Source organism: Dipodomys spectabilis, unplaced genomic scaffold (assembly GCF_019054845.1).
Source record: "Dipodomys spectabilis isolate Male_0828 unplaced genomic scaffold, ASM1905484v1 ptg000045l, whole genome shotgun sequence".
Classification (NCBI taxonomy): domain Eukaryota; kingdom Metazoa; phylum Chordata; class Mammalia; order Rodentia; family Heteromyidae; genus Dipodomys; species Dipodomys spectabilis.
In genome coordinates this window covers 4503375-4531161 of record NW_024870722.1, presented here as the reverse complement: position 1 = coordinate 4531161, position 27787 = coordinate 4503375, and the positions used below count along the sequence as shown (strand labels likewise).

The following is a 27787-nucleotide window of genomic DNA, read 5'->3' as shown; positions in this document are numbered from 1 at the left end:
GATTCCTACAGCTTTTTTTTTTATCCCCAGTAAAACAGTGGTGGGCCATCCTATTTGCCTCTCTACCTGTAGACCTAGAACACATATGACAGTTCAAAACATACATAATGTGAAACTGCTTCATGGGGTAGAATTGGGATGCCTCAAAGGATGGCTGAGGAATCTTATCCACAAGGATTTCATACTCAGAAGCTACATCCTCAAACTTCAGGGCACTGTTGGAAAGAAGATGGCCTGAGTCATACTCCTTAAAAATAAAACAAAACAGGAAGTGGTACTGTGGCTCAAAATGTTAGAGTCTTTGCTTTGAGGGGAAACTCAGGAACAATTCCCAGGCCCTGAGTTTAAGACCCACAACTGACCACAAAAAGAAAAAGAATAAAACAAAAAAAAGGTCATTTGGCCATTAGGTCCCTTTAGGTGTCCTTTTAACTTTTAGAGGCAGTGTGTGTTGGGAATGAGCTCCTTGGCCTGCATTTGACTCTTAGCTCTTCTGTTGTCTAGTTCTGGGACTATGTTAGCTTTTCATCATGGGCACAAATACCTGAGAGAAAGAGCTTAAAAGATGGAAAGGTCTGTTTTCAAAGTTTGGTTAGCTGGCTTCCTTATTATTTATTTATTTATTTATTTTTGTCGGTCGTGGGGCTTGAACTCTGGGCCTGAGTGTTGTCCCTCAGCTCTTCAGCTCAAGGTGAGCTCTCTACCGTTTGAGCTACAGTGCCACTTCTGGTTTTCTGGTGGTTTATTGGAGATAAGAGTTTCACGGACTTTCTTGCCGGGGCTGGCTTTGAACCGCGATCCTCAGAGCTCAGCCTCCTGAGTAGCTAGGATTACAGGCGTGAGCCACCAGTGCCCGGCCCTGGCTTCCTTTTTCTTGATGCAAGACAGGATATCATGGTGGAAAGAGTATAGTAGAGCTGCCCATCTCATGGCAGCCAGAAAGAGGGAAAGGAGAGGAGAGGAGAAGAGAGGAGGGGAGGGGAGAGGAGGGGAAATGAATGGAGGGAAAAGGGCAAGGAAAGGGGAAGGAGGTAAGGAGAAAGGAGGGGAGGGGAGGGGAGTTGGCTTTCTTCTTTTTCCCTTTTATTTCATCAAACCCTGTGCTACCACCCTTAGCTTATGGAATGATGCAGGTCTTTCTCCCTTAATTAATCCTGTCTGAAAATAACCTCAAAATGTATGCTACTAATCACTTAGGACCTTCTCAATGTAATCAAGTTGACAATGAAAACCTTCAACAAATCCCTTGAGGCCTAGATGAGTCTCCACTTCATAGACATTCTGTGACATCATGAAATGAACTGATTCCTGCAAAGCCCAGTGTAGAAGGTTCTGATTCTTAAGGACTATGTGTTAATTTAGGTTAAATACTAGAATGAAGAGGAGTGGCTTGATTCATAAAAGGCAAACAAAAGTTCAAGCATAGAATAATAATGAGGAAGGAAAAGCGTCTTAGAAAGAACAATATCTCAGGGATATGCATCTAGTGATTCAACCAATGGCTGATTCAACCAACTACAGATAGCTGAAAACTTTCAAGGAAAGCAAATTATACCCCCACTGAACAATTAGAGACATTTTCTTGTAATTATCCCTAAACAAGACAATGTAATAACTATTTACATAGTGTAGAGGTGACTTAAAGACTATGGGAAGATGCATGTAGATTACGTACAAATCTTATGTTACTTAGCAAAGATTTTATATCAGAATCCTGTAACCAATTTCTCCCTGAATACCAAGGGGTACATGTACAGAGTAGGAATGAGGTTTATGATCTTCACAGACAGGAATATAGGGTATACTTCACCCTTCTGCCTAGACAGAGAGAATACTGGGAAACATTTATACCACTGCTTGGATAGTGTTCCTGGAATAATCCATTCATTTTCTCAACCTATGTTTTCTTTAGGTAGAACTTATATAATAACTACAGACTCAAAAAGATATGGTTGTACATTTATAAGGAATGGGGCATGCACATGTAACCTGAGTGCTGTTTCAGACATTATTGAGCTACACTAGGGGAATCCAATATACCCACCCACCTCTAAGCATCATCCCTCATGAAGGAATGGCCTTTTAAGAAGCTTAGAAATGGATGTACTACTCTTTTCTCTCTCCCCTCCATCCTTTCTTAGGCAGGCCTTCCTGGCCTGCAGCAGTAGTAGCTTCCAGTGTTGAACACAAAGGACATTTGTTGCATATAATCATTTTATAAAGCTAGCAATTTCCATTATGAATAACCATGATCCTGGGGGTGAAGGAGACTGACAATTTTACATTTGAAACTACTCTAAAAGGCTATGATTCATTTTTGGTCTTTTTATTGAGAAGCCTATCTCAGATAATTTGCAGCCAAGTTTTGCCCTGGAGCAACTTTTCTCAGTCATGTTAAATTCATGGTGAAAAAAAAAATCCTCCTAGGATTTAGAACTGAAAAAAATTAGACAGCTTTAATAAGGGAAACACGCAGATTTAAAGAACAGGGAAAGGCAGTGTGTTCTAACCATTTAGGGGGAAAATCAGTAAGATGTTACTAATAAGCTGTGCTATATTTTTATCTCACCACTTTCTTCATCTGAAGGAATATGGAGATGAGCTTTAAGTTCTGGGTGATTACCTGACAGTTTCTATCGCTAGGGAAAATTATTAGTAAGGAGCTATTTTCCTTTCTCTTTGGTAGCACTAGAGTTTGAACTCAAGGCCTTGTGCTTGCTAGGAAGGCACTCTAGCACTGAGCTACACCAAACCCTGTCTATAACTTTTTTTTTTTTGCCAGTCCTGGGGCTTGAACTCAGGGCCTGGGCACTGTCCCTGAGCCTCTCTGTACTCAAAGCTAGCGCTCTACCACTTGAACCATAGCACCACTTCTGGCCTTTTCTGCTTATGAGATACATGAAGACTCAAACCCAGGGCTTCACGCATGCTAGGCAAGCACTCTACCCACTAAGCCATATTCCTAGGTGCCCCTTCTCCCCCCGCTTAAAAAAAAAGTATTGCTTCCTGCCTGGGCATTGCCTAGACCACAGTCCACCTATATTAAGTTTCCCATCACAGCCCAGATGACCGGCCCCTGCAACCATGTTCAGTTTCTTCCACTGAGAAACAATTCTCTTATACTTTTCTACCTAGGCTACCTAGAACTGCAATCTTTCCATTCCCAGCCTATTTCTATTGCTTTTACTAAAGTCTCAGAGGCTGTACACTTACCAGAGCTCACAAAAACTTCAGATCTCTGGGGTAAGATGGGATGAATGGAATGGTGGAACTTAGCTATTTCCTAATTCCTTTTCACAAACTTTCAGGACACTGTTAGTGAACTTTCCATTGCCCCATAACCCCCAAAATACCAGAAATGAATCCACTGAAAAAGAGAAAATATTTATCTGGGCTTATGGTTTCAGTCCATGGTCACTTGGCCTTGTTGCAAAGCAGCACATTGTGGTGGGATTGTGTGGCTGAGCAGTCTGTTCTCATGGTGGTCAGGAAGCAAAGAGAAAGGTGAAGAAGTCTGTATCTTAATATGCTCTTTTAGGGCAAATCTCCAGTGGCTTAAGTTGCTACTGTTTGGTCCTACCCTTTAAATGTTCCACCACTTCCCAAGTACCTCAGGTTGGAGACTAAGCCTATGATAAATGGGCCTCTGGCAACACTTTGCTAAAGCATAGCATATATTGACCTTTTGCTGCTCAATAGTACCCAAGGACGCATTTAGTTAATTTGGTTTACAGTTTCAACTCTAACACCAATTTGTGTTTCAGAGAGGACTTCAACACACACATATCACCTCCTATAACCAAGGTTTCTTAACTGAGGAAATGACATCAGACTAGAAGATTCTTTTCTGTTAGGGGCTATCCTAAATATCATAGAATGCTATTAGCATCCCTGGCCTCTGTCTACCCACCAAGTTGTAACAACCACAGCTCCAATGGAACAATTTAAAAACTGCCTCCAGACCTTCTAAGTGCCTCCTGGGGAGTAAACTGGCCCTAGATTGAGAGCCATTGTCCTTCTAACAGAGTCTTGTAGACACAAGATGTTTAATGAATGTTTCCTGACTTAACAAATCACTGAATAAATTAACAAAAAGACTGAATTGATTAAGCTGATTAAATAAATAACCTTCCCTCTTATAGCTTATTGCAGCTTTTGCACGCTAACAAAACAAACACCTTATTATAGCTTTTACATGCTAACAAAACAAACAGGAAATATTTATTACAGTGGCCAAGTTCTTTATGAACTGTTCTTTTTCCTATCTTTGTCTCATTCTTTTTGCACTTGACCTGTGGGATCTTTGACCTGCTTGTTCTTTGTTTTCCTTACCATCATCCAAATTCTGTGCTTACTTCAGTAAGAACTTATCTCCCTCCCAAAGCCTTTGCCATTTCCCTAGTATTCATTTCTATATAAATATGCAAACCAGACCCAGAAGGAAGATCATTTGGGAAGTAATACAGACACTTGTATATTATTTTTGGTCTTCATACTGATTCTTTTTGTTTGTTCTACAAGCACACACAGGCACTGTCTTCTCATTTTCTTTTCTTTGGTAGAAGCTCACCACCCCCCTTGAAATTTTTTTATTCCCCTTAGCACTAATGTGAGCTTTATGAATAACAGATGTTTAGCTTTTGCTTCAAGTGGCATGTTTTCCTTTAGCAACTGGCATATGGGTTAAATAGATGGGATTTGATGATTCTGGCATAGTTTTGTTTTTAAAAGGCATAGGGTTAGCTCTCTGTCTTGTAATTAAAATTTTTTTTTATCTAAATGTATGTAAAAATAATTGTTAAATGCTTTGGGATTTTTCTGAGAGAAAGACAGAAATGATTGTATTTTATCTTAATTTATGATTGTGCTCAAACTCTATCAAGGTCTTTTTTTTGATTGTGTGAAAAAATTGTTAAAAACTGGAGATCATCATGTTAAGTGAAATAGGCTAGGCTTAGAAAGACAAATATTACATGATTTCTCTCATGTGTAGAAGCTAGCTTTAAACAAACCAACAAACATATGAGAGTAAAAAGGGACTATTTGGGAAGGGCCCATTATTTTCTATAATTAATATACACTAATGATTATTGAAAAAAAACAACCCTACCCCACTAGATTTCCTAGTGTGCTTTCCTCAGGCACAGGGGCAGTGACTTGTGTCCATGTACTTTCCCCAATGTCTGTGTTTAGATTCCTGCAGTGTGCTAATCTACAGGATATATTTTTTTCCAACATTTTCTTGGAAGTGTTCATACTTTATCCATGTGTGTCTATGAGTTACTCGATCTTCAAGGTCCAATGATAGCTAAAGGGACAACTCTGTGAATGAGCAGTGTTGTCTCCATGTTCCTATATTGTGGTAGGTTAAACACCAAATAGGCATGCTAGAATGGGTCAAATGTTTCCTGTAATTCTCAATAAAGGATGAAAGGCTTTTGTTCCAGCTGTGTCAACTCTCTCATGGGCAGATCAGACTCTTGAGGTTTTAGCTCTCCAGTTTCAGTGGCTCAGGTTCTCCATTTATTCATCTCTCGTTTACCCTCTCTTCTTGCCGATCCATGCCTCCCACTGAAAGCACTTCTGGTTCTGCTTCCTCCACCTTGTCAGTCCACCACCTTGTCTATCCTCCAATTCCATATCCTTATGTCATGTTCTTACTCTGTACATCTGGCCAATTTTTAGTAACTCATTTGTATGTGTGTGTGGCTACTGGAGAGTTTTACCATTTAAGCCACACTTTCACATCCACCTGTTTGGTGGCAAATTGAAGAGTCCATTGCCCCACTTACCTACCTATCCATCTCTCTTTCCATGAGCCTGGCTAGCATGTCGAGATTATGATGCTTAAAATCCCCTATGGTGCTAATATTCTAGAACTGTGACTATTCAACTTGGATGGGGACAGTAAGTATATTGCCAAGGCAATATACATACAAAGGCAAGTATATAATATGTGGATCTGAGTCATTCCTGTTCTAATGACTTACATTTCAAGGGCTGGCATCTAATACCCCTATGTCTTAGGTATATAATAAAGTTCTACATTTTCTTTCCTATTTTAAAAACAATTCCAGGGCTTAATAATGTATTTGTGCCACAAAAATGCATCAAATGAACAAGTAGGTTGATTTTTAGAAATTGACGGAAGATGGACAGATATAGGCCCTCACTTCTTCATTTTTTTTAAAACTTAAGAGTCATCAATTCCATACAACATATTCTATTTCATTTCTGTGAAGCATTTTCTAAACCAGATAGGCACATGGAGGGCAGGTAGGTAGGGCCTGGTAATAGGAGGCTGGAAGATTTGTAAGAGGACAAATCTTATCCTGGATTCCATGGCTTGAGACTGCTGGGACAGGCATCACACGGATAGCAACAGCTAGGCTTTCCAATGTTGCACTTCTAATCCATCACTCCCTTCCAGTTGTTCTAGTCATTCTGCTAACTTCTACTTTCCATCTTGTCTCTCATACCTTTATCTACATTCTAACCCAATAGTCCTAAACACACAGGAGTGTGAAGCATCTCAGTGATATAAATTAACCTACACATTTCAAAAATCTCCACATAGGACCAAATTAGATTCAGCCTTGATATTATTGCTCACTCAACTGAACAAAACTTGCTTAAGTGACAATAACTTTGACAATACAAACACCCACGTTTGCTTTAAAGTCTTTATTATTCTGAATATAAAAGACAGAAGTCCTCTAGGATATAACAGAGTTCTTTATGTGGAAACATTATTTTTTTACAGGTGAAAAAATAAATACCTCTTGGAATAAAGGCTTATATGCTAATATGTGCCATAAAAAAGTAGAGTTTTAATATCTGACAAAATGTCTGTGCAAAGAAACAAATGCATAAACACATTACTGCTACATTAAGGCAATATGAAAAGTATACTCAGAATTCTCAGTAAAGTGACAGTGTAGGTTTCTAGCATTAACATAGCTAGTATTGCACCCAATAAAGGTCATCTAGGTTTCCCAAATCCTAGAAAACCCACTTGCTGACCAGTTTCCAAAATGCCCAAGTGGGAGTGGAAAAACATATTTAAGAATACTGAAACAAAAAGAATGAAGCCTCTCTGAAAGATATAGAGGAGGCAACCAAAAGAATACTTAAGCATTTGCTTAAAAACAAAACAAAAAGCACATACACACAAAAGGAGACAGTATCTAGAAACCTGTAAGGCTGTAAAAGGTTTGTTCAAGCAAGGCGACACCCAGGGATGAAGCTGGGGTCAGTGCCTGGGGGAGTGGATTCCCTTGTGTATTGCAGAAGGCTCCATCTCTCAGTGGGCTGAATTTTCCCTTCTTGCAGAAAAGGCTCTCTGTCTTCAGTCTTCAAGAATCCTATCAGCTCAAAAGCCCACGGAGTGCTTGACTATCTCACAGAAATCTTTTTAACCAAATGACTAGCACTTTATAATACAAAGGCATGGGGCAGAGGGTGCAGGACAGAATACAGGAGGAGGAAAGCACTCACGCTGAGCTACCTGCTCTCCCCTGGCCGGGCTGGTTTCAATCTAGCAAAGCTGTTGTAACCTTTTAAGTGTCACAGGCTTGCTTGGTAAAAATCTGCTTATGTTCCAATCATTCTTGAACAAGTCAGAAAAGCAGAAAAGACATTGTAACAATGACTATTCAAGAGAAAAAAAAAGTCCTGTTAAACGTTTGGCATTCCATGATCATATAAAACAAAAAGAACCACAACCAGAAACAACAACAAAAATCCCAAGTTAAGTTCTTAAAATTAATTCTTACAAAATCTGCTGCAGGTAGGAAACTTACCTCGGGATATATTAAGGAGACTTAATATCACTTCCTAAGAGGTACCCCACTTTTTGGCTACTTTGCCACTTAACTGACAAACATTTTACCTATTCCTTCACTTGATCACAAAAAAACCCAAAGTTCAAGGAATGTATTTATGTCCCAGAACTCTTCCTGGTCCCTGGGAAGGGTGGGATGAGGGGGAGGTGGTGTTGGTGGTTTTTTTTGCTGTGGAGTGGTATATTCTTGTTTTTCTTTACTTTTGAATGCTGCATGGCAGATGGTGTGGGAGTGAGCTTTTCTCCCCAAGTTTGTTCAGAGTGTAATCCGTGGAAGCATGGCATGTCCAGTGTGCACACGGAACCCGTTAGATCAGAGTCAGGTTGAGAAGACTGGTGTGGGTTGGCAGGTAGACATGCTGGACATGCTCAACGGGAGACCGGCAGACTGGACAGGACTGCAAGAGAGGAACCAGCAGCTTTAGTTAGAGTGCATTCACAGACCCCAGGTCTCAGTGTTCACCCTAGACATCGGCTGCATTGCTTATTCTACTGCTTTCAATAGGTAGAGATCTTTGGTTTATATCAGGTTTGAACACTTACTATATTTTAAAGGGCTTCACCATGAATACTTGAAATTGACTAGGTTTTTTGTTAAACTCTAAATAAAACACAGTGAATAAAAAGTTACAGAACTCTTCTGTGTTGACTGTGGTCCTGCCACTACTACAGTAGATCATTATGCCACAGGCCAACATGCTGGAGACCCCTCCAGACTGTGGCCCTGGCTCAGATGACTGATTTGAGCCAGCATTAGCTAGAGGGCAAACACACACACACACGATAAGAGTGTTCAACTCTGCTCTTACTCACAGGCAACAGCTACTTTCCTGGGGCCTCTCAGTGAACACGTGTCCTTTGTCAACCATGAAGAGAAATTTGGCACGAGAGTCAGAATACATGGGCAGGAAAAGTCTTGCACAGGCAAGCACGGTTTACACTCAGCATAGATCTGGGAGCTCATTATCCAGCTCCCGAAGTAGCATGACACTAGAAGCTTCTGATGGACTAGGTGACATTTAGGGCTAATTTTACTCTAACTGTAATGACATTTAACGGACACTTCCGAGAAATGAAATAAAAAAAAATGATTGTCAAAAGAAAATGTAAGACACAAGAGAACACAGGAATGCTAGCTATGAATTACTTTTATGCACTAATATCAAAATGAGGTAAATAATCACCCAGGGGCAGGTAATAAAAACCTTCCCTCTAGGTGCCAGAAAATGAGAGGCAACATGACATGGAAGAGGTTGGACTGGATTCTAGCCCTAGGCTCAGCCATTTGTACTTCACCTTATGAAGCAGAACTTGAGAAAAACAAGACTATGACTCAGAGAATCTGTGCCCATGAAAATAGTATACTAATCCAAAATACTTCCAAAGGACAATGTCCTTTAAGTGAGTAGATACAAAGAACTTCCTGATGGGCAGTGGACATTCTTTGTGTATCAGGGAGCCACAGCTGGCACTCAGCAGCACTGGCCAGGGGACACCCCTCACCTGCAGCTGGGCAGCACAGCTTTCACAGCACACAGTGTGGCCACATGGGCAGAAGGTGGAGTTGATCTCTTCCTCACAGCACGCCATGCACAGCATGGCTTCCTTCAGCTTGCGCAGCTTCTCCTGCAGCGCCCGGGTCTGCTGGCAGCTGAGGCCGGCGCAGCTGCTGCAGTTCATGCTGCTGTCCGATGACTTCAGAGGAGAGTTGGGAGGGCTCTGGTCGCTTCTTGAAACGAGGTCCACAACTCCGGCATTGTACAGAGCCCTCCTGGCATGGTCATAAACCTCCTTCGACGTTCTTCTAATATCAAAGACGTACTTCTTGCCGAGGTTAATGTTTTCATTCAGAAACAGAGATGCCAAGTGGCCCTTCAAGTCACGACTGTACTGCATCATGACGGCACTGGTCACTGTGTCACACCTGCAAGGAAAGATCCAGTATCTGCTTTAATTCTAGTTTCAGGGGAGCTCTGAAATTCAGACCTCCTTCAGAGATACTTACTGTTAATAAGAAAGAATAGTGTCAGCAAGCTATATATATATATATATATATATATATATATATATATATATATATGCGTGTGTGTGTGTGTGTGTGTGTGTGTGTGTGTGTGTGTGTGTGTGTGTATGTTGAAGATAGGTCTGGCTGTATACCCTAGGCTGGCCTGGTACCTGAGATCCTCCTGCCTCAAACTCCTGAGTGCTGAGATTACAAGTGTACATACTATGCCTAGGCTGAGAGTAAGGTCTTTCCATTTTGTGTGTGCCAGATAGCTTATGGACTCCACCTCTGCGTTTCTCAAGGATCTCTAAAGCTCCTTTGATAAAGCAGTGGTAAATATGGAGACAAGGAACATCTAGCTCCTTTTCCAGGCTGTGAGCTTGCCGAAGAAAGCAACTTGTGGAAGAAAAAGGACAACCTTCTTGGAGGTTTTGGCTTTTCTGTTAAAAATACCTACAAATTCTCCATTCTTCTCCACAATGTATTTTGGTATAAAATACCAATGTCTATCAATTGCATTCCTTGGCTTTCATTTTCCAAATACTGACTAATAACAACTCAGATTAGAAGCACTCTCTGGAAGGAGAGTATGAGCATTGATTTTAGGAAATCTTAGTTATTTATGCACTAAGGACTTAAGACCAAGCTCTCTCCCCAAGGGAAAGTGATGTGTTACCCTTCTGCTGGGAAGGGGAAGAGCTGTAGCACAGCAGGCTCAGCCCCTGGGGCTATCCTGGAAGACTGCTGAGGTGTAACTAAACGAGATGAGAGATAACGAGGAGAACTAGGAGAATGTGAGCACGACTCCAGTACAGGTAACTTTCCACAGGAAAACAGGATTGCATTGATAAGTACTCCTTTGCTGTGGAAGAGACAAGATGTTCAAAAGCAGCCAATTTCTCAAAGGCTATACTTCTCTCTCTGACATGGTGATAGAAGAAACCCAGTAGAAATCTGCTGGTCACCTAGAAATCTCAGCTGTGACACTCAGGTCACCAGCACTACATGCCTGTAGAAAGCGTGGGTCTCGGTGATCGCTCGGTACAGCCCACTGGCCGCTCTGGTGCTGATCATTTTAAACAGAAGCACGATGCTGTTCCCAGACTCCTTGGTGACAGTTAAGTACACGTTCTTTCCTGACTGGGTGGCCATCTGTACCACAGGATAAGCTATTCTACAAGACAGGAGAATGGTGAACAAGCTCAGAAGGTGCATCATCACAACATGTTCATTTCTTTGCAGACACCATTCCCCAACTCCTCCACAACTTGGAAGTAAAACCAAACACTTCCTCTGGGGCTATCTTAAATCTCTCCCCACTAGTTACTCTAGCACACTAAACAGAAGAGAAATAGTGTGTGTATGAGTGAATATTAGTAAAAAAAAAAATGATATTTTGTGTATGTGTGTACCAATACAGAGACTTGAACTCTGAGTCTCATACTCTCATTTTTGTTTTGACATGGATGGCAACTCTACCACCTGAGCTACTTCCAGCTTTTTGCTGATTAACCGGAAATAGAAGTCTCACATTTTTGTCTGCTAGGGCTGACTTTAAACTGTGATTGTTAGGTCTCAGCCTCCTGAGTAGCTAGGATTACAGATGTGAGCCACCAGTGCCAGGTGTTTTTTTTGTTGTTGTTGTTGGTTGTGGGGCTTGAACTCTGGGCCTGGGAACTGTCCCTGAGCTCTTCAGCTCAAGGCTAACACTTACCACTTGAGCCACAGAGCCACTTCTGGTTTTCTGGTGGTTAATTGGAGAGAAGAGTTTCACTGACTTTCTTGCTCTGGCTGGCTTTGAACTGTGATCCTCAGATCTCAGCCTCCTGAGTAGTTAGGATTACAGGCATGAGCCACCAGTGCTCAGCCCAACTTAAGAGTTTTAAGAGAAGTGTTTTATAGGTCTGAGCCACCAGCTCACTAAAAATGAGATTTTTATTAAGTGAACATTTATTTGAAAAATACTAATTCTTCCATAGACTTAGTGGCAAATAAAAGAATAATTTTAATTTTAAAATAATTGAATGTGATTAAGGCCTAATTGAAGTTAATGTGACTACCAAAATGGAACATTTCATTCCCAAGAAATGTCTGTTTAGTAAATTCCTGTACCTTTTTTCTTTCCTCCTTTTCTTTTCTTTTCTTTTTTTTGCTTTGGTTGATTGTGGGGCTTGAACTTAGGGCCTGAATACTGTCCCTGAGCTTTTTCACTCAAAGTTAGCACTTTGCTACCTTGAGACATAGCACCACTTCCAATTTTCTAGTGGTTAATTGGGAATAAGAGTCTTGTATACTTTCCTGCCTGGGCTGGCTTTGAACTACAATCCTCAGATCTCAGCCTCCTAAGTAGCTAAGATTATAGGCATGGCCCATTTCCTATTTTCATGATGAGAGTTACAGATGTACACATATGTTCAGGTTTAAGAATACTTAAGGTATTCTTTAACAAGGATACAGGCTGACCCATTGTAACAATGATATGTACAAGACACTAAGTTGAAAATGAACTTTATAACTTGGTAGGGGGGGAGGAGGGACGAGTTGAGGAGGTGGTGAGGGAAGGGATGGTAGGGGGAAAAAAAAGGAGGGAGTAACAATGCTTTATGTACTTAGGAAATGTACTTATTACCTTACTCATGTAATTGTAACCCCTCTCTATAGTATCTATACAACAAAAAAAATATACTTAAAAAAAAAAGAATACTTAAGGTTTGGGTTACCTATTAATTGGGCTAAAGTCATCTTTACAAATTGAGATTCCTTCAGGTCCAACTCCAATGAGGAGTCTCTGCCCTTCGCTGTCCCTCACGGCGTGCCACTCGATGCCATAGTTTTCCATTGCTGACACAATCTGCAGGACTTGGTATTCTGCCGAAGCCTGGCTGGTTCCCTCCAACTCCTTATGCTTCGCAATAATGCTGCGGGACACCCAACGAGTAGGAAGTGATAGAGAGATCAATTCATACACTCTTGAAAGATTACTCACTAGTCAATTACAGTGAGACTGTCACATGAATCATAAAACATAGTTTTGCTGTTTCTTTTATTTAGCAAACTTACTATAAAATATTTATAAGACTGTTCAAGATCTTGACTCTCAAAGATTCAGCAGAGAACCCTTGGGGGGATGCTAGATGCTTGGTGATGAAATAATTATGGGAAAAAATTTAAATATAATCACAACAAAAATGTTGGAATTCCAAACACATTCATTTAGCTATACAAACTTATGCTTCATCATCATCTAGCATAGGAAGGATTGATCAGATCATTTCTAAGTAAAGAAAACAAAGGAAGGATTTCCTCTACTGTGGTAGAGCATCGCTGGTGTGATCCTTGACAGTCGTACCTCCTGGTAATTACACGTCCTTGTGTATGTTCTATTCCTTAAGTGTGAGCATCTAGTTCGCTTCTAATGAAGAAAACATAGTACAAGTCATGAGAGATGACTCACTGCTGAGGTTAAATTCCCAAAGACTCTGGTTTCCCTCCTGGCTGTTGTCTCTTGCTCAGCTGGATCACTCATGCTACCGCATCATGGAATAGCCCTGAGGTTAGTGGCAAGGGAGAAGGCCAGCTGACAAACCATAGGAGTCTTCTTGGAAGTAGGGTCCTCCCTCAGTCAGGCTTCCAGAAGAGACTTAATTTCAGCAGTTTGACTGCAGCCTCCTGAGAGGTCTTGAATAGGCAGACTAGCAAAGCCCTGATACTCTCAACCCACATATTCTCAGTCACAGAGGTAATTCCTGTTGTTTGAAGCTGCAGAGTTTTTTTTTTTTTTTTTGGGGGGGGGAGGTCATTTGTTATGCTAGAATCAGTAAGAGGCCTGTGTTAGGTCTCTTGATCTAACTCTTGCTGAAATGAAGAAAAAGATGAAGGAGATTTGCATTTTTAAATGTCAGAGTTAAAAATGTTCTCGTCATATATAGCATTTCATATAAGGACAAATATTTGTATGGACTGTAAGTTTCTCAAACGATAACAGGACTTTTGAAAACAACTGGTTAAATTGGGTAATTATAAATTATAATTTATCAATTACACACACACACACACACACACACACACAGAGAAGCCTTAAGCAGCCTCACCTGTTCAAGGCAGCATTGGAGAGCTCCTTTGCACACAGCTCCTCATAGTTGTACTTGGCTGTGTTCTGATTGTAGTCTCCAAATTTGGTCTGGGCCAGAAGAGCACTGAGCTCCACTGCCTGCTCTGGAGAACATTGGAGGTGGCCTGCCAAAAGGGACTCCTTGATGTGCAAGAAAAAGATATGCCTGCAAAGCAAGGTGAGAATGAGGTTAGTCAGGGAACTGGGCATCAAACTCAGCCTGCTGGGCTGGGAATGGCTCAGCGGTAGAGAGCTTGCCTAGTGTGTAAGCTGGGGTCCACTGCAACAAACATATTAACAAAACAAATTTGCATAGCAATTTCACAATTGAATACTATCCTTTAAGAAAAGAATTTTAAAAGTGTCTCTCTCTACATATACATATGTACATATATTTATATATATACATGTTCTATTTTTGTTCTGCTCGTCTTAAACCCTTCAAAGGGTCCCCAGTGCCTGCTGAGGAGGGGGGATGGCAGTGTGAAGCCCAGGTACCTCCACCCTCTGGCTCCATCCAGCTCTTCAGCTACACCTCCTGCATGCTATCTAGCCAATGCCCCAGAAAAGGACAAGTCTTCTCCTTAGAAAATCTGGCCTTGCTACTTCCTCTGTCCTGGCGGCCTTTCCTCCCGTCTTCTCCTTTGAGCCTATGTTACATATAAACCCTCTGTTCCTGTATTACAGTATCTGATGCATTATTTCCTCTGCTGGTTCTGTTTAGTTATTGCACATTAGCTGATCTGTAGCTGCTTCTAACATCTGAGAACTCCCAAAAATGTGCATCAAACTCCAGGTAGCTGGAGTTTTCTAGATTCCAACTTTAGTTTCAGCCTGTCCTAATTATGTACAAAGTTACATTCTGTACTTACTAAGAAAGAGTAGCATACTTAGAAACACCTGGGGAAATTCAGACATTGTCCAAAATTGCTCAAAATTGTGAAGAGTGTACCTACATACCTCAATACAAAAGGTTGTCTGGGTTATAAGATTTATTGGCAGGGAAATGAAGCAGAGTGTTAGTGAGTGAATCTAATTAAAGTATATGCATATATGAACATGTTAAAATGCCCTTGTACAATTAACTGATACTAAAATGTAAAAAAATCCTCAAGAAGAGAAAAAAATAATGCTTCCCCAAAAATGAAAATAAAATTTGTTTCTGGAAAATGTGAAGCTTCAGCCTTCTATTGATGATCTGGAATAGCTTATGACATGTGCTTAAATGCCACAATCTTCCTCCTATTAATAAATGTTAATGCTCCTATTATTAGATAATGCTAAGCGCCCTGCTCAGACCAAGAGTGGTGCCGTGACTCCAGCCCTCAGCACTGCCTTCACTTACACACTATACCTGGTGACATGTCAGGTAACGGAAGTGTAAGAAGAAATGCAGAGAAAATGAGTTTATAAACACAAGGAAAGCTCCCCTGAGTGCTGCAAAATGTGAGGCTAACAGACATTCATTTCTTCTTCCTTAGCTAAGACACACTCAAATGCCATCTTTCGTGCCTTCAATAATGAGGAATATTTCAAATCATAATAAAATTATTCAATTCTCCCAAATACTGCAGTTTTTTCCTTATTCAAACCCTCTACAGAAATCACAGAATAGCATAAAGAGGATAGCTATTTTTTTTAATTAATCCAAGCATTTGCTACTCTGTGAAGTATTTCTGTCATATTGCTAAACTGAGAAAGGAGTCTGGGTGTGTGTGTGTGGGGGGGAGGGAGTGGGCAAAGAAATTGCCACAAAAATAATGAGTGTTTAAAACAGCTAACTTAGGACACAGGTCTAACATTCTCTTCAAAAAACATGGCTTTAGGCCTAAAGGGTGTATTCAGTTAACTTTATATCTTGGTACTGTGTCTCTGCTTATCAGGATAGGGTAGGATGGGTGAAGTGGTATGTTTTCAGGAAACTAAATTCTGAATCTACGCTTCTGTTCAATAGGAAATTATGTGCCAAAAGAGTTTAGGATTACTGCCATTAACCAAGTCTTCTCAATTTAATTACTGTTAACATGTAAAGGTCTCTTTTGACTTTTTCTCCCTAGTATAAGGCTAGAAACAATTTCCTGCTTTACTAAATACTAAGTACGGCCTGCCAAAGTTTCAAAATCAATTCCATTCCTTTCTCCAAACTCTCCATGCCTACTTGTGGAGACACAGCTGCCACACTCAAAAGCAAAGAAGCAGTAATGGAATACAAGCAGGTGTCAGGCGGCTGCAGCAATGTGTGTGGGTCAGAACTGGAAGAATGGCGGTGGTGCTGGGGCTGCTGGTGAGTGGTCCCCTCTACACACAGCAAACAGAGCTGGACACACATGTGAACTTTCCTTCTTACTGTTGACATAAACTTTCCGATGGCCCTTCCTGTGGCTTTCAGTTTCAAGTCTATAATGTCACCTTTTCATTCCAAGTCAACAAGGAACATATCCTGTCAAAATAACTCCAGCCACTAATTGGCTCCTAGGTGTCAGGAGTAGAGAGAGGGAGAAGGAGAAGATGAAAGAGAGAGGGAGGGAGTATGGGGGCCCAGAGGAGTAGTGACAGCCAAGGTCACCAGCCAGGAAGTTATCAGTGGACTTCATTCCCAGGAGGGAACTGGGAGAAGTATGCCCCATAAAGACTCCAATGAGGGCTCCGATTTGGAAGGAGTTTGAAGTTTGCTGCTGTTGTTTTCTTTTCTAACCGCCTGGCCTGTAACCATCTCTCTTCCTGTTGCCCTTACCTTTTTCACTTTTGTGAAATGGGCAAAAGGTTACTAGTAATATTAAAACAAGCAGATGTGGTCAAAATGGTGCCTGGAGTGAATTTTTAACTAGAGATCAGAGGTGGATGACCTGTCTAGTTCAGTATATAATGCATCCTGAAATCACAAACAGAAAGAAAAGCTTTGAAAACAACTGTTTTCTTTGTCTTAAGCAAATGTCTCTGAGTATGTCCTACGGATAGCAGCTCAAACTATCTTCTAGACATTTATGAGGTTGTATTTTATCCAGTTATTAAGGAAATGAGTATTTTCAATATATAGAACATACTTTGAGGCTCAAGGTAGAATCTTTTAGCTAACTCATGGCCTGGTATCATGAGTATACATGAACTCATACTTACCATAGCAATATGGAAGACTGAAAACATGAGGTGAATATAGGCTTTGGGTTTTTTTTGTTTTGTTTTGTTTTGGTCAGTCATGGGGTTTGAACTCTGGGCTTGGGCACTGTCCCTGAGCTCTTCGGCTCAAGGCTAGAGCTCTACCACATGAGCCACAGCACCACTTCTGGTTTTCGGATGGTTAACTGGAAATAAGAGACTCACAGACTTTCCTGGCTTTGAACTGCGATCCTCAGATCTCAGCCTCCTGAGTAGCGAGGATTGTAGGCATGAGCCACTGGCACTTGGCCTTTAACTAACAGAAGAATCACATTTAAAACATGTTTTTTGTTTCAAAGGACTTCAAACTTCTTTTTAAACCAAATGAATCACTTTTTATAGTGTTAAGACACGATGTTCAATTATTTACTGTTAAAAGAGTTGTGATGGGAGATCTCACCTTTCAACACTGGCTTCTCTCAGAAAGTAGGCATTCAAACCCACAGCAGAACTTCCAACAAACCCTGGGAATTGCTCATGTGCTCTATGGAGACTCTAGGTTAGCTCCCTCCACTTGGCTTATGAGCGAAGAGCTTCTCAAGACACAGTACAATGACTGTAGACAAATTCACCATTATACTCAAAACTTAAGTGACTAAGCTAACATCTCTAAAATGGTTAAGTAGTTATTCTCAAAAGCTCTCAATTGCTAATAGCTAAAGTGCCTTTATCCCTCAAAGGCAAGACTGACCCCTGCTAGAGCCACAGCCTCAGCCCAGGGGAGTAATGCCTGGCCTGTCTCTTCACTCAGTCAGGTCCCACTTTGATGGAGCCTCACACGCCTCCATTCAGTGAGTCACTTCACCACATCAGTTTATTTTAATCCAAACATAGACTGCCAAGTTATATTTTAAAACGATCAAATCAAAACAGAATTGCCATGAGAGGTTTTGCTTTATACCTTAACATTCCAATAAATCAGAAAATCCGTTCAAGATGGAGCTCAGGCCTGCACGCTACAGCTGAAACCATAGGGCTTAGGAACAAAACATGAGGCTGTCTTCTTCACTGGGGGGAGGGGAAGAGTGTGCTAACAAAGGTTTCTCAGGACACAGCAAAACCCACCAAGATAGAAAAATTAGACTTCACACACACACACACACACACAAAACCCCTCCTCCTCACCAAAAGGAACCAGGAAAACAGGGAAACATGGGAGGATATATATTTATAAAACTTATGTCTCACAAAGGACTGGTATCTAGGAGACATAAAGAATCTGTGCAGCTTAGTATTTTTGAACAAGGCAAACAATGAAAATGGGAAAATGACTTGAAAAAAATACCTCACAAAAAGGCCTATGCAAGGCCAGTAAGAACATGAAAAATCATTATCATTATTAATCATCAGAGAAACACAAATTAAAACCACAGCACCCTACCGCTGTATTATTTCCCAGAAGCCTGGCCGGGATGTGGAGGCCTGGATTTCCCTATGTTCTGTGCAAATATACAACAGTACAATTGCTTTGGGAAAAGTTCTAGCAGTTACTTATGAAACTAAACAATTACCTACTCTTTAAGACCCAGCAATTCTATTCTTGGGCATTTTTTTTTCCCTAAGAGAAATGAAAACACATGTCTAAAAAAACCCCACAACAACTTATACTAGAATGTTCATAGCAGCTTTATTCATGGGAAACAGGTGTTCATCAATAGGCCTATGGATCAACAAACAGTAGTATATTCACACAGAGGAATACTATCTAACTAGTGATGTCAGCTCAGCCAGATTGCTTATTTACCTAGCATGTGCAAGGCCCTGAGTTCAACCTTCACTCTTCTTCTCCTCTAAAAGGACAATCCATTAATATGTATATGTATGTATGTATATATATATATATATCAGGAGAGAGAGATGGGAAACAAATCTCTAATGAACAAAAGACAGACTGACCCAAGAATACCTACCACTGCATGATTTCATCCATATAAAGTTGAGCAGACATAAGTAATCTATGGTAATAAAACAGAACCTGGTAGTCTTGGATTGAGTAGGCAGAGGTTGGCAAGAAGGGTGGGGACTGATACAGAAGGACATGAGGGAACTTTCTGGAATAATAGCATACTGTCCTAAATATTGATTGAGATTTTGTTTAAACAAGCACGTTCATGTGTCAAAACTCATTAAATGGTATGATTAGCACTTACACATTTTTTTTTTGGGGGGGGGGTCCAGTCGTGGGGCCTGAACTCTGGGCCTGGACACTGTCCCTCAGCTCTTCAGCTCAAGGCTAGAGCTCTACTTGAGCCACAGCGCCACTTCCAGCTTTTTTCTTTTTGCTTATGTGGTGCTGAGGAATCGAACCCAGGGCCTCAAACATGCAAGGCAAGCGCTCTACCATTGAGCCACCTTCCCAGCCCCCTTATACATTTCATTACATGTAAATTTGACAACAAAGAAAAAAACTGAATGCAAACACTGAGTTCTAGTTAGTGATAGACACAGGGAAGTTATTTAGTAGGAAATATACTGACACATGACATTTAACTGCATAAACACGATAGAGAATGATGACTGGGTAAAGGGACAATAAATGGATAAGTGTGCAACTGAGAAACCCATCATAGCCAAATAACTACCAAGTCAGTTCTCTATATTCAGGTTCTTGGAGATTCTTCTCAAAGCCCCAAATACAAAATTGGAATTGCTGTTAAAATGTGCTCCTTCTTGGGCCCTAGAGCAGTCAGAAGATATGAAAGGTGCCCACAGGGGAAACTCCCCAACTTCAACAAAGTCATTATAAGCGATAATAGAAGAGCAACACTATCACTTGAAAGCCTAACGTGCTCTTCTAAAAAGTGTGGTTATCTACAGCCGAAGGCGTCTGACAAGGCAGACAGTGCTGGGACTATATGCATTATCTCTTTCCCCACAATCTATAGCAGTCAGCAGTGCTACTGATGCATTTCTTCTACAACACAGGGCTGACTCAGCAATTTTCATTAAAAAAATTATCTTTAAGTAGTTTTACCTTTGTCCCAATTTAACATATCCACTTTCTGATCATTTCTTTAGTTGCCTTCAACTCAAGAGTTATGTGCTAAGTCTGGCTGCTGGTATGGAGGAGGACTGAGACCAGGCTGTGGGCAGGTACAAAAAGGAAAAATATATCTAGTGTATTTCCTCCACAGTTGCTGAATCTGACTTTAAGTACTTGCTAAACAATTAGATTCACTCATCCATCCACTCATTCTGTTTATTTATGTTGGTACCAAGGTTTGCACCAGCTTGGCTGGTGCATTACCACTTGAGTAACCCTTCCAGAAGTTCAGCTTTTCATTGATTAAAGTCTTGCAGACTTTTCTCTTTGGGCTGGCTTCAAACTGAGATTGTTCAGATCTCAGCCTCCACCTCCTAAGTAGATGAGATTACAGAAGTGAACCACCATTGCCCATCAAGTAGATTTTATGTAACATGCCATTAAAAAAAAGTTTGAATACTTCAGAATAATATATAAATGGTAGAAATTCAAAGACACTGAAGATGTCTAGATGAGAGTTCCCTGGCTACAACAGACACACATGTAATAACACATTGTATAGTCTTAGCAAAAAAGAACACATAGTAAACTGGAACTCAAAAATCCAATGAATAATTTATTTGGAAATAACAACACATCTACCTTTTTACTTTACATTTATCTTTTTACTGTCCCAGAGTCTATTTTGCATTTGAGCATGCAAAGAAAAAAACAAAAAACAAAATCAACCCCTAGTACTGGCATGTGCACACGTATGTATTTGCAAACACACAAACTAAACAACAACACAGTGTCATTTCACTCATGGGCCTGCAGTTGGTCTGAAGACCATAAAAGACAACTTCATGACTGACATATTGCTACAAAAGCACCTTATACAACTTAATCACCTAGAGTCTTTAAGGGTGTATTATGTAAGGGTATATTACCAACACTGACCAAGTTAAGACATTTCAGATATGACTTACAAGGCCTGGCTAGCACCCTTATGATTCAACTTTGAATTAGCTTGAAATGACCATATCATACCTAGCTGGAGTTTGCAGGTGGCATTTGCTCTGTGAGTTGTAAACAATGAAATCTTTCCTAGATTTCTACATGCCTATGTGACTTTTATTGGAAGACAGGGGAAAAAACTGAGTTAATTAGTACTCAGAACTATAATCTAGCTAAAGTTAGATAAAGTGATACTGTTGTTGAAAAACTGTGGGAACATCGTAAGTAGTTCTAAGGAATGGCAGTTCATTTTAGGTAAGACCTAACAGTCATAATAAATACAGGGTGTGGGAGGCATGGAGGAAGGCAAAGAAATGATTTAAAAAATGTCAAGGACTGAACAAGTTTTATTTTTTATTATTTATTTATTTTTGGTCGGTCATGGGGCTTAAACTCTGGGTCTGAGCACTACCCCTCAGCTCTTCAGCTAAAGGCTAGCGCTCTACCACTTGAGCCACAGCGCCACTTCCGGTTTTCTGGTGGTTTACTGGGGATAAGGGTTTCACAGCTTTTCCTGCCTGGGCTGGCTTTGAACCACGATCCTCAGCTCTCAGCCTCCTGAGTAGCTAGGATTATAGGTGTGAGCCACCAGCGCCCAGCCTGTACAAATTTTAATCAGAAAAGAATTACTAAAGAGATTCTTTAATTTTCTTTTGAACTTTTCAGTTTATAGCTGCAAACTGGAAAAAAAAAAACGATTTCAATTTCTATAGGAAAATGTATATCAATGTCTATGAACCCATTTTTATTTCTAAGTTGTTAATTCATTGACTCAGTAACTTTTTATGCAATCGGCCATTGCTAGACCGGAGATATCATGCCGACCAATTTGAATGGAATTTAGATTCAACGGTGACATCACAGAAGTGTGCAGTTAGAAGCTCTTTAATGTTGTAAAGGAGAAAAGAGGCACTGAATGTCTTCGAAGAGCTTAGTCTCCTGGGTGGGACTAGGGAAGATTTTTGAAAGGGTGGTGTCTGAGCTGTCAGCAAGGCTGAAAGGATGAAATTTAATGCTAAGATTATAGCACTCTCTGAACACAGTTCAGGACTCATGGACTCTTTGTATAAGAGTTGTTTCCTGGGAAGAAGAAAACTTGATGGGACTGGGGAAAGAAGAAATAGATGGGCCCAGAGAAAGGGTAGGTGGAAGGGGGAAGGGGGGATGATGGAAAGGTTGACACTGATCAATATGCATTGTACACATAAAAATTATTTGTAGATTAAAAAGAATACACACAACCATTCATAGATAAAAAGAGTAAATTAAAAATAGGAAAAAAAGTTCAAAATATAGGTGAATCTTAAATAAACAGATTCCTTAGCATAGACCACAGAGCTCTAGCAAAATGTAGCCAAGTCAAGAGAACACAGACCTACCTAGCAGCGGATGGTATAATTACCACTGAAGATGAACCGTATATCCACTTCTCTCAGGCCTGCTTTAGAAAATGTTAGCAAGACTCAGGGATGGCTTGAATAACTGGACTCCTAAGATGGTGATATTTCACCTCTACTTCTGGAATACATGGATTTGCTTCACTTTACATATCAGCATGGCAAACATCCTCCAGAAGTGCCTTCTGGAGGTCTCCACTCAAGAGCAAAACTAACAATTGGGGTTTAGGGCAACCAAATCTAAAAATCAGACCAAATCAGAGACCAAATGAACCCCACTTAACAATGTAAGCTGATGTTCAGCTTACATTTTCACTGTCTGCAGAGACATATACATAGGAAAAATCATATGGAGACAAAGCAGAAACAAAGAAGTAAGGAAAGCTAGTGCTAGACCTTGAACTGTCAGTATGCAGGGCTAGGCACAGGCTAAAAAGCAGGGATGGTTGGGAGTTGGTGGCACAGCTACGCCTAGAATACAGGGCTCCTGCCTAGATTTCAGGGCTCTCCAAAAGTAAGTAGGCCTTCCTTCTGGCCATTCTCAGTGACTTCTCTAATCTAATGTGACTAGGATGTTAACTGATCCCTCATTAGCCTAGCTCTACTGTAAGCAGGATCCTTAATGGTACACAGAAGACAAGTCTGCCCAGACATTTCAGTATATTTTTTTGTCAATCGTGGGGACTGAATTCTGGGCCTCAGCACTGTCCCTCTACCACTTGAGCCACAACACCACTTCCAGTTTTTTCTGCTAATGTGGTGCTGAGGAATCGAACCCAGGGCCTCATGCGTGCAAGGCAAGCACTCTACCACTGAGCCACCTTCCCAGCCCTTCAGTCTTGTTTAATAGCTGTCCAGGTACATGCACTAAATGTACCCTCATGATTAGACTAAGCAAAAAACAAAAAAGCACCTCCTCTAACTAGATTATCAAAGATGCACTGACTTGCTACATATAAACAGATTTATTGTCTATTCACAGCATGTTATATAAACATTTTATAATAATGGAACATCAAAAAGTTTACTAACAAGCTTTATTGTACTAACACATTAAAGCAAAAAAAGTGTTTTTGTGCCATGATATCATGCATATAAAAACAATGTTAACTGTAAACTGTACCAAACACAACTTACGTTATCTTAATTAAAAGGTACAGACTCTAATTACAATTTGCACTATCAAGAATATTATGGCAATACAAGGTAGCTCACACCTGGAGACAAAGAGGACTATAGTTCAAGACCAACCCAGGTACAGTGAAACTTGCATCTCTACAAGCAAGTTGGCTTGGGATGGTAGTTCAGACCTGTAATCCCAGTTATAGGGAAGTGTGGGTTGGAGGATTGAGGTATAAAACAGGCGCAGGACAAAAAGTATAAGACCCTATCTGAAAAATAAAGCAAAAAGGACTGGATATATGGCTCAAATGGTAGAGCACTTACTTAGAAAGCACTAATCCCTGAGTTCAAACCTCAGTACCACCAATAGCACAAACAATAAAAATACATCAAGCAGAAATGCTGTATTGATCTTAGATGGCATTTTCTTAAAATTGTGTTTTACGACCAACCTCACAAGTAAAATTCACCAACAGGATAAAAGTATTCCAGAGGTTTAGGCCACACTAACTTTTCAATAAGATTTCAAAATGGAATTAAAAACACTTAGTTGAAACTAGGCAGGTATAGTTTTGAATGCTATGAATCTCAAGAGTGAAAGTCAATTGAATCAATAAACAAAAAACCAAAATGGGAAATATGATTAAAGTTTTAATTCATAAAATACCACTTCCTTACATGAATAAAATGGAACTGATAATTATTGTCCTAATTACAGAAGAGCACAGGTAAACACCATGCTGTAGTTGATTATAAAGTATGAATGCACTGGTGGTACGAATGTATGATGCTATTACCACTTCCATCATTAAGATTAAGTACTTGTCCTTCCAAGTTTCTGCAGATTTAACAAATGAACTATGTCATCCAGATTGGTCTGCATCTAGAAATTCTGAACTATAAAATTATAATATGACTACACAGTGAAAAGCCGAATATTGTGTGACTCTTTTTTCCTTTTACTTGAATGCAAGTTATGACAGTGGAGTGCAAAGAAGAAGCTATTACAAATCAGCTTTAAGGGGAAAAAAATTAAAAAAGCTTACTACGATTAATAAAGACAGCTGAAACATCCCTAAGTATGATATTACTTGAATTATTTTGCATATTTCCAAGATGTCAATTTCCTTCATAAAGTAAACATTTTCCTCAACCTTTAAAGTCCACAGCAAGGCAAATGTGCATCTAAAAATACATTTCTATCTGTTCCTTGGTAAACAGACATGTTAAAAGCTCTTACAGAATACTGCTCACTGGTCATTATCCAAAACTTTCAGAATCACATTTTTATATATATGGCACACTTCCAAGCCAAAGGATTATGAGAAACATCAGTGCTTAGATCCAAAGTTTGCTCTGTTTGTAAAAAGTAATCATTTTCTTTTTTTTTCATCTTCGACATGCCACTGTGAGATTTAAGTCTTTGCATTTCAGCAATAAACACTGCTAAATTGTGTCTGTCCTTAAGAAATGTATTATAAACTGCCTAGGAGGAGGAGGACACATTTTTTTGTTTGTAAAAGGCGACCAAATGCTTCAGGTGTCTACCACTGCTGGTGTTCTGTTTTAACAATGGAGAGAAAAAGATCTAAAAGTCAACTATCATGTGTAATAATATGTCTGTGGGGTGAAGTTGAGTTGCAGTGGCCTTTAAAGAATCCTTTTACCAAACTTAAAAACATTTTAGAATTCTGCAGGAAGCCAGACAGAGCTCTGGACTACACATTGTAATCTGACACTAGGCAGAAGAAGTTGACCAAGTTTAAGTAACCCAAGAGGAACTGTTTCCTGCATTCGGTTAAAACAGTCTCCAGTGACCTGTAGTAACACTGCTCAGGCGAGGTTACTATCGGGCATTGGATGCTACCATCAGAAAGCAGTTTCTGGTTTTCTTTCTTTCTTTTTTTTTTTTGTAAAAAATTCCAGCCCTGCTCTCCCACTAAGTTTGTAAAGACAAGAAAAACCAAAAGTACAGTGGGAAAACACACCCAGGCCAATTATGTAGCTCCTTCAACAAATGATCTGTGCTATGAAAAGCAGATTTGAGTTTTGAGGGAACTTCCTATGCATGAGCGCGCACTGACTTGAGGACATCTTTCCGAGTATGCCATGTCCCTAGTACATGGAATCAAAGGTGTATTTGACATTGATTTTGTTTTTGGCCTCACTTTACCTCGTCTGCTCCTGTAAGATGAGATGAGGCTCCACAAAGAACTTGACTCTCAGTTTAAGCCGGTAAGGTGCCAACCCATCCATCTGCTGGGAGATCCGGTTTCTCAGATTCAGCCATAAACTTTCACCCTTGCTACCCGTAAACTGCAGTCCAAAATAATCGACTTCTATGATTCCCAATCTCCGGCACACCTAAAACAAAAAGGAAGGCCCACGGGGGTGAGCAAATAGTCCAGGCAGTCACAGCAAACAAACCAAGGGCTCCAGCTGAGCCTACTTTTCATAAAGTTCCATGGGTGTTAAAATTCCCGCTGGAAAGTGGGAAAAGAAAGTTCTAAGGCTCTAGGGATGCTAAAACCTCGCTCTAGTCCGAGGGGCTGGTCTTCCTTGAATATCCAGGACAAAGAACACACACACACACACACACACACACACACACACACACGCTAAGGATGGGTAAATCTAACAGGGCATTTTCCTCCTCGTGCAATCTCTGGGATTCCCTGTACCAGCACCATCTGCACAGCTGATCTGGCAGCTTGTTTATCTGGACATTTTTTTTTTTAACCACCTGCATTCCCAACGCCGGCGCGCAGAGAGAGAGGGTACACGCCACAAGTGTGGGCTCAGCTCTGCGAAGCAGGCTCTTCTTTCTCTCCCAGCCTCTCAGGTGCGGGGGACCTGACGGCACCGCGTTTCACTGCCATCCATCAGATCTGCAGCCGCCTGCCATCATCAGCCACGCCACATCAACTAGCCACGACCTGTTTGCAGCCCTTCTTCACCCCCCACCCCAACCCACCTAAGAAAATGCATGCTTAAAAGCCCCCAAACGGCATCAGACGGGCCCAGACTGACGACGACGAGACCCTCGTCGGCCCCCTGAAGAAATCAGCCCAGAGAAGCAGTTGGCCATCAGGGGCCCAGCGGCTGTGCCAACCAGCTTCGCCACCCGACAGCGCCTCGTGCCACCCCATCTTGGGACAGGGGTGACGCTGCCAGGACTCGTGGAGACCCCCCCCCCCCCCGCCAAGGTGCCGCACACACACACCTGCGGCAGGTGTGCTGCGCAGCCTTCCCGGGGAAAGTGCCAGGTGAGGGGGGACACAACGCGGTGACTTCTTGAGTGTACCTGCGGCCCCTCCCCACCCGCACCCCCTCCCCGCGCCGGGGGACCCCCCGCGCACGCCCGGCGCGCCGGGAGGGAGGGGGCCGCCGCGTGCGCCCCGCCCGCCCGCGGGGAGGAGGGGGTGCGAGCCCGGCGCCTCCGGAGCGCGCTTCCCCGGCCGCCGCCGCCGCGGCGTGGCTCGGCCTCCCGAGGCCCGGCCGGGAGCCCCCACCCCCATCCCCACTTCGGGCTGTCGCCCTCACCTGGTTGAGACAGTCCTCGCCGTTGGCTTTCGCCTCCACCTCCACCTCCATCAGCACCGCGTCCGGCCTCGTCACATAGCACAGCATGGCTGGGGCCGCCGCGGCCGCTGGCGCCACCGCCACCTCCTCTTTGGTGTACGCGGGGCAGTCGCCTGGCCGCCGCTCGAACCCAGCCCCAGCCCTCGGAAGGTGCAAGCCCTTGCAAGATCGCCCCCCTGCTCGGTTGTCCCCGGCCACCCGCCTTCCTGCCCGCTCGGTTCCCCGGGGCTCCGTCGCGGGGCCGCACTCCTGCAGCTCAACTGCCTGCGCCGCGGCCGGCGCTCTTCTGATATAGAGGCCCCGCCTTCTCCGACTGGAGCCCCAGCCAATCACGGCCTCCATGCCCCTCCTCCTTCGTCCAGTCAGCCAATAAGAGGGTCCGCTGGACCGCGGGCCGGCCTTCCAGTGCCGGCTGAGTTACCCAGGCCGCCTGGGGAGGTGGCAGCTTGTGGGCGCCGCGAGCTGCGGAAGGAGAGAGGCCGGGAACGCGCCCGGCCGCCTCTGCCCGCTGGGCGACGCTGCTCTCAGCAAATGATCAAAGATCACCCGGGGCTGGGGCCAGGACGCCTTTCTGTCCCGGCTGGAACTGACG

The 27787-nt window shown here is 41.9% G+C and overlaps 1 protein-coding gene and 1 long non-coding RNA gene across 2 annotated transcripts; one reads left to right on the top strand and one right to left on the bottom strand.

Moving 5' to 3' along the window:
- Nucleotides 1–6669: 6669 nt before the first annotated feature.
- Nucleotides 6670–27443, bottom strand: LOC122106971 (myosin regulatory light chain interacting protein). The gene is made up of 7 exons (XM_042678513.1): nt 27157–27443; nt 25787–25977; nt 13940–14125; nt 12569–12766; nt 10858–11022; nt 9347–9767; nt 6670–8241 (listed from the first exon to the last, which is right to left on the bottom strand). The coding sequence occupies exons 1-7, from the start codon at nt 27241–27243 to the stop codon at nt 8152–8154; spliced, it is 1338 nt and encodes a 445-aa protein (XP_042534447.1). The 5' UTR covers nt 27244–27443; the 3' UTR covers nt 6670–8151.
- Nucleotides 7381–16464, top strand: LOC122106972. Its single transcript, XR_006147273.1, has 3 exons — nt 7381–7461; nt 15329–15337; nt 16453–16464. It is a non-coding gene; the product is annotated as an uncharacterized LOC122106972 (long non-coding RNA).
- Nucleotides 27444–27787: the final 344 nt, after the last annotated feature.

Bases quoted from the DNA above. Each gene is read 5' to 3' on its own strand.
- LOC122106971 (XM_042678513.1), bottom strand. From the start codon at position 27,243: ATGCTGTGCTATGTGACGAGGCCGGACGCGGTGCTGATGGAGGTGGAG. The intron at 25,978-27,156 runs GTGAGGGCGACA...TTTTTGTTTTAG, and splicing joins GCGAGGACTGTCTCAACCAG to GTGTGCCGGAGATTGGGAAT. The intron at 11,023-12,568 runs GTAACCCAAACC...CCTGTCTTGTAG, and splicing joins GACTTTAGCCCAATTAATAG to AATAGCTTATCCTGTGGTAC.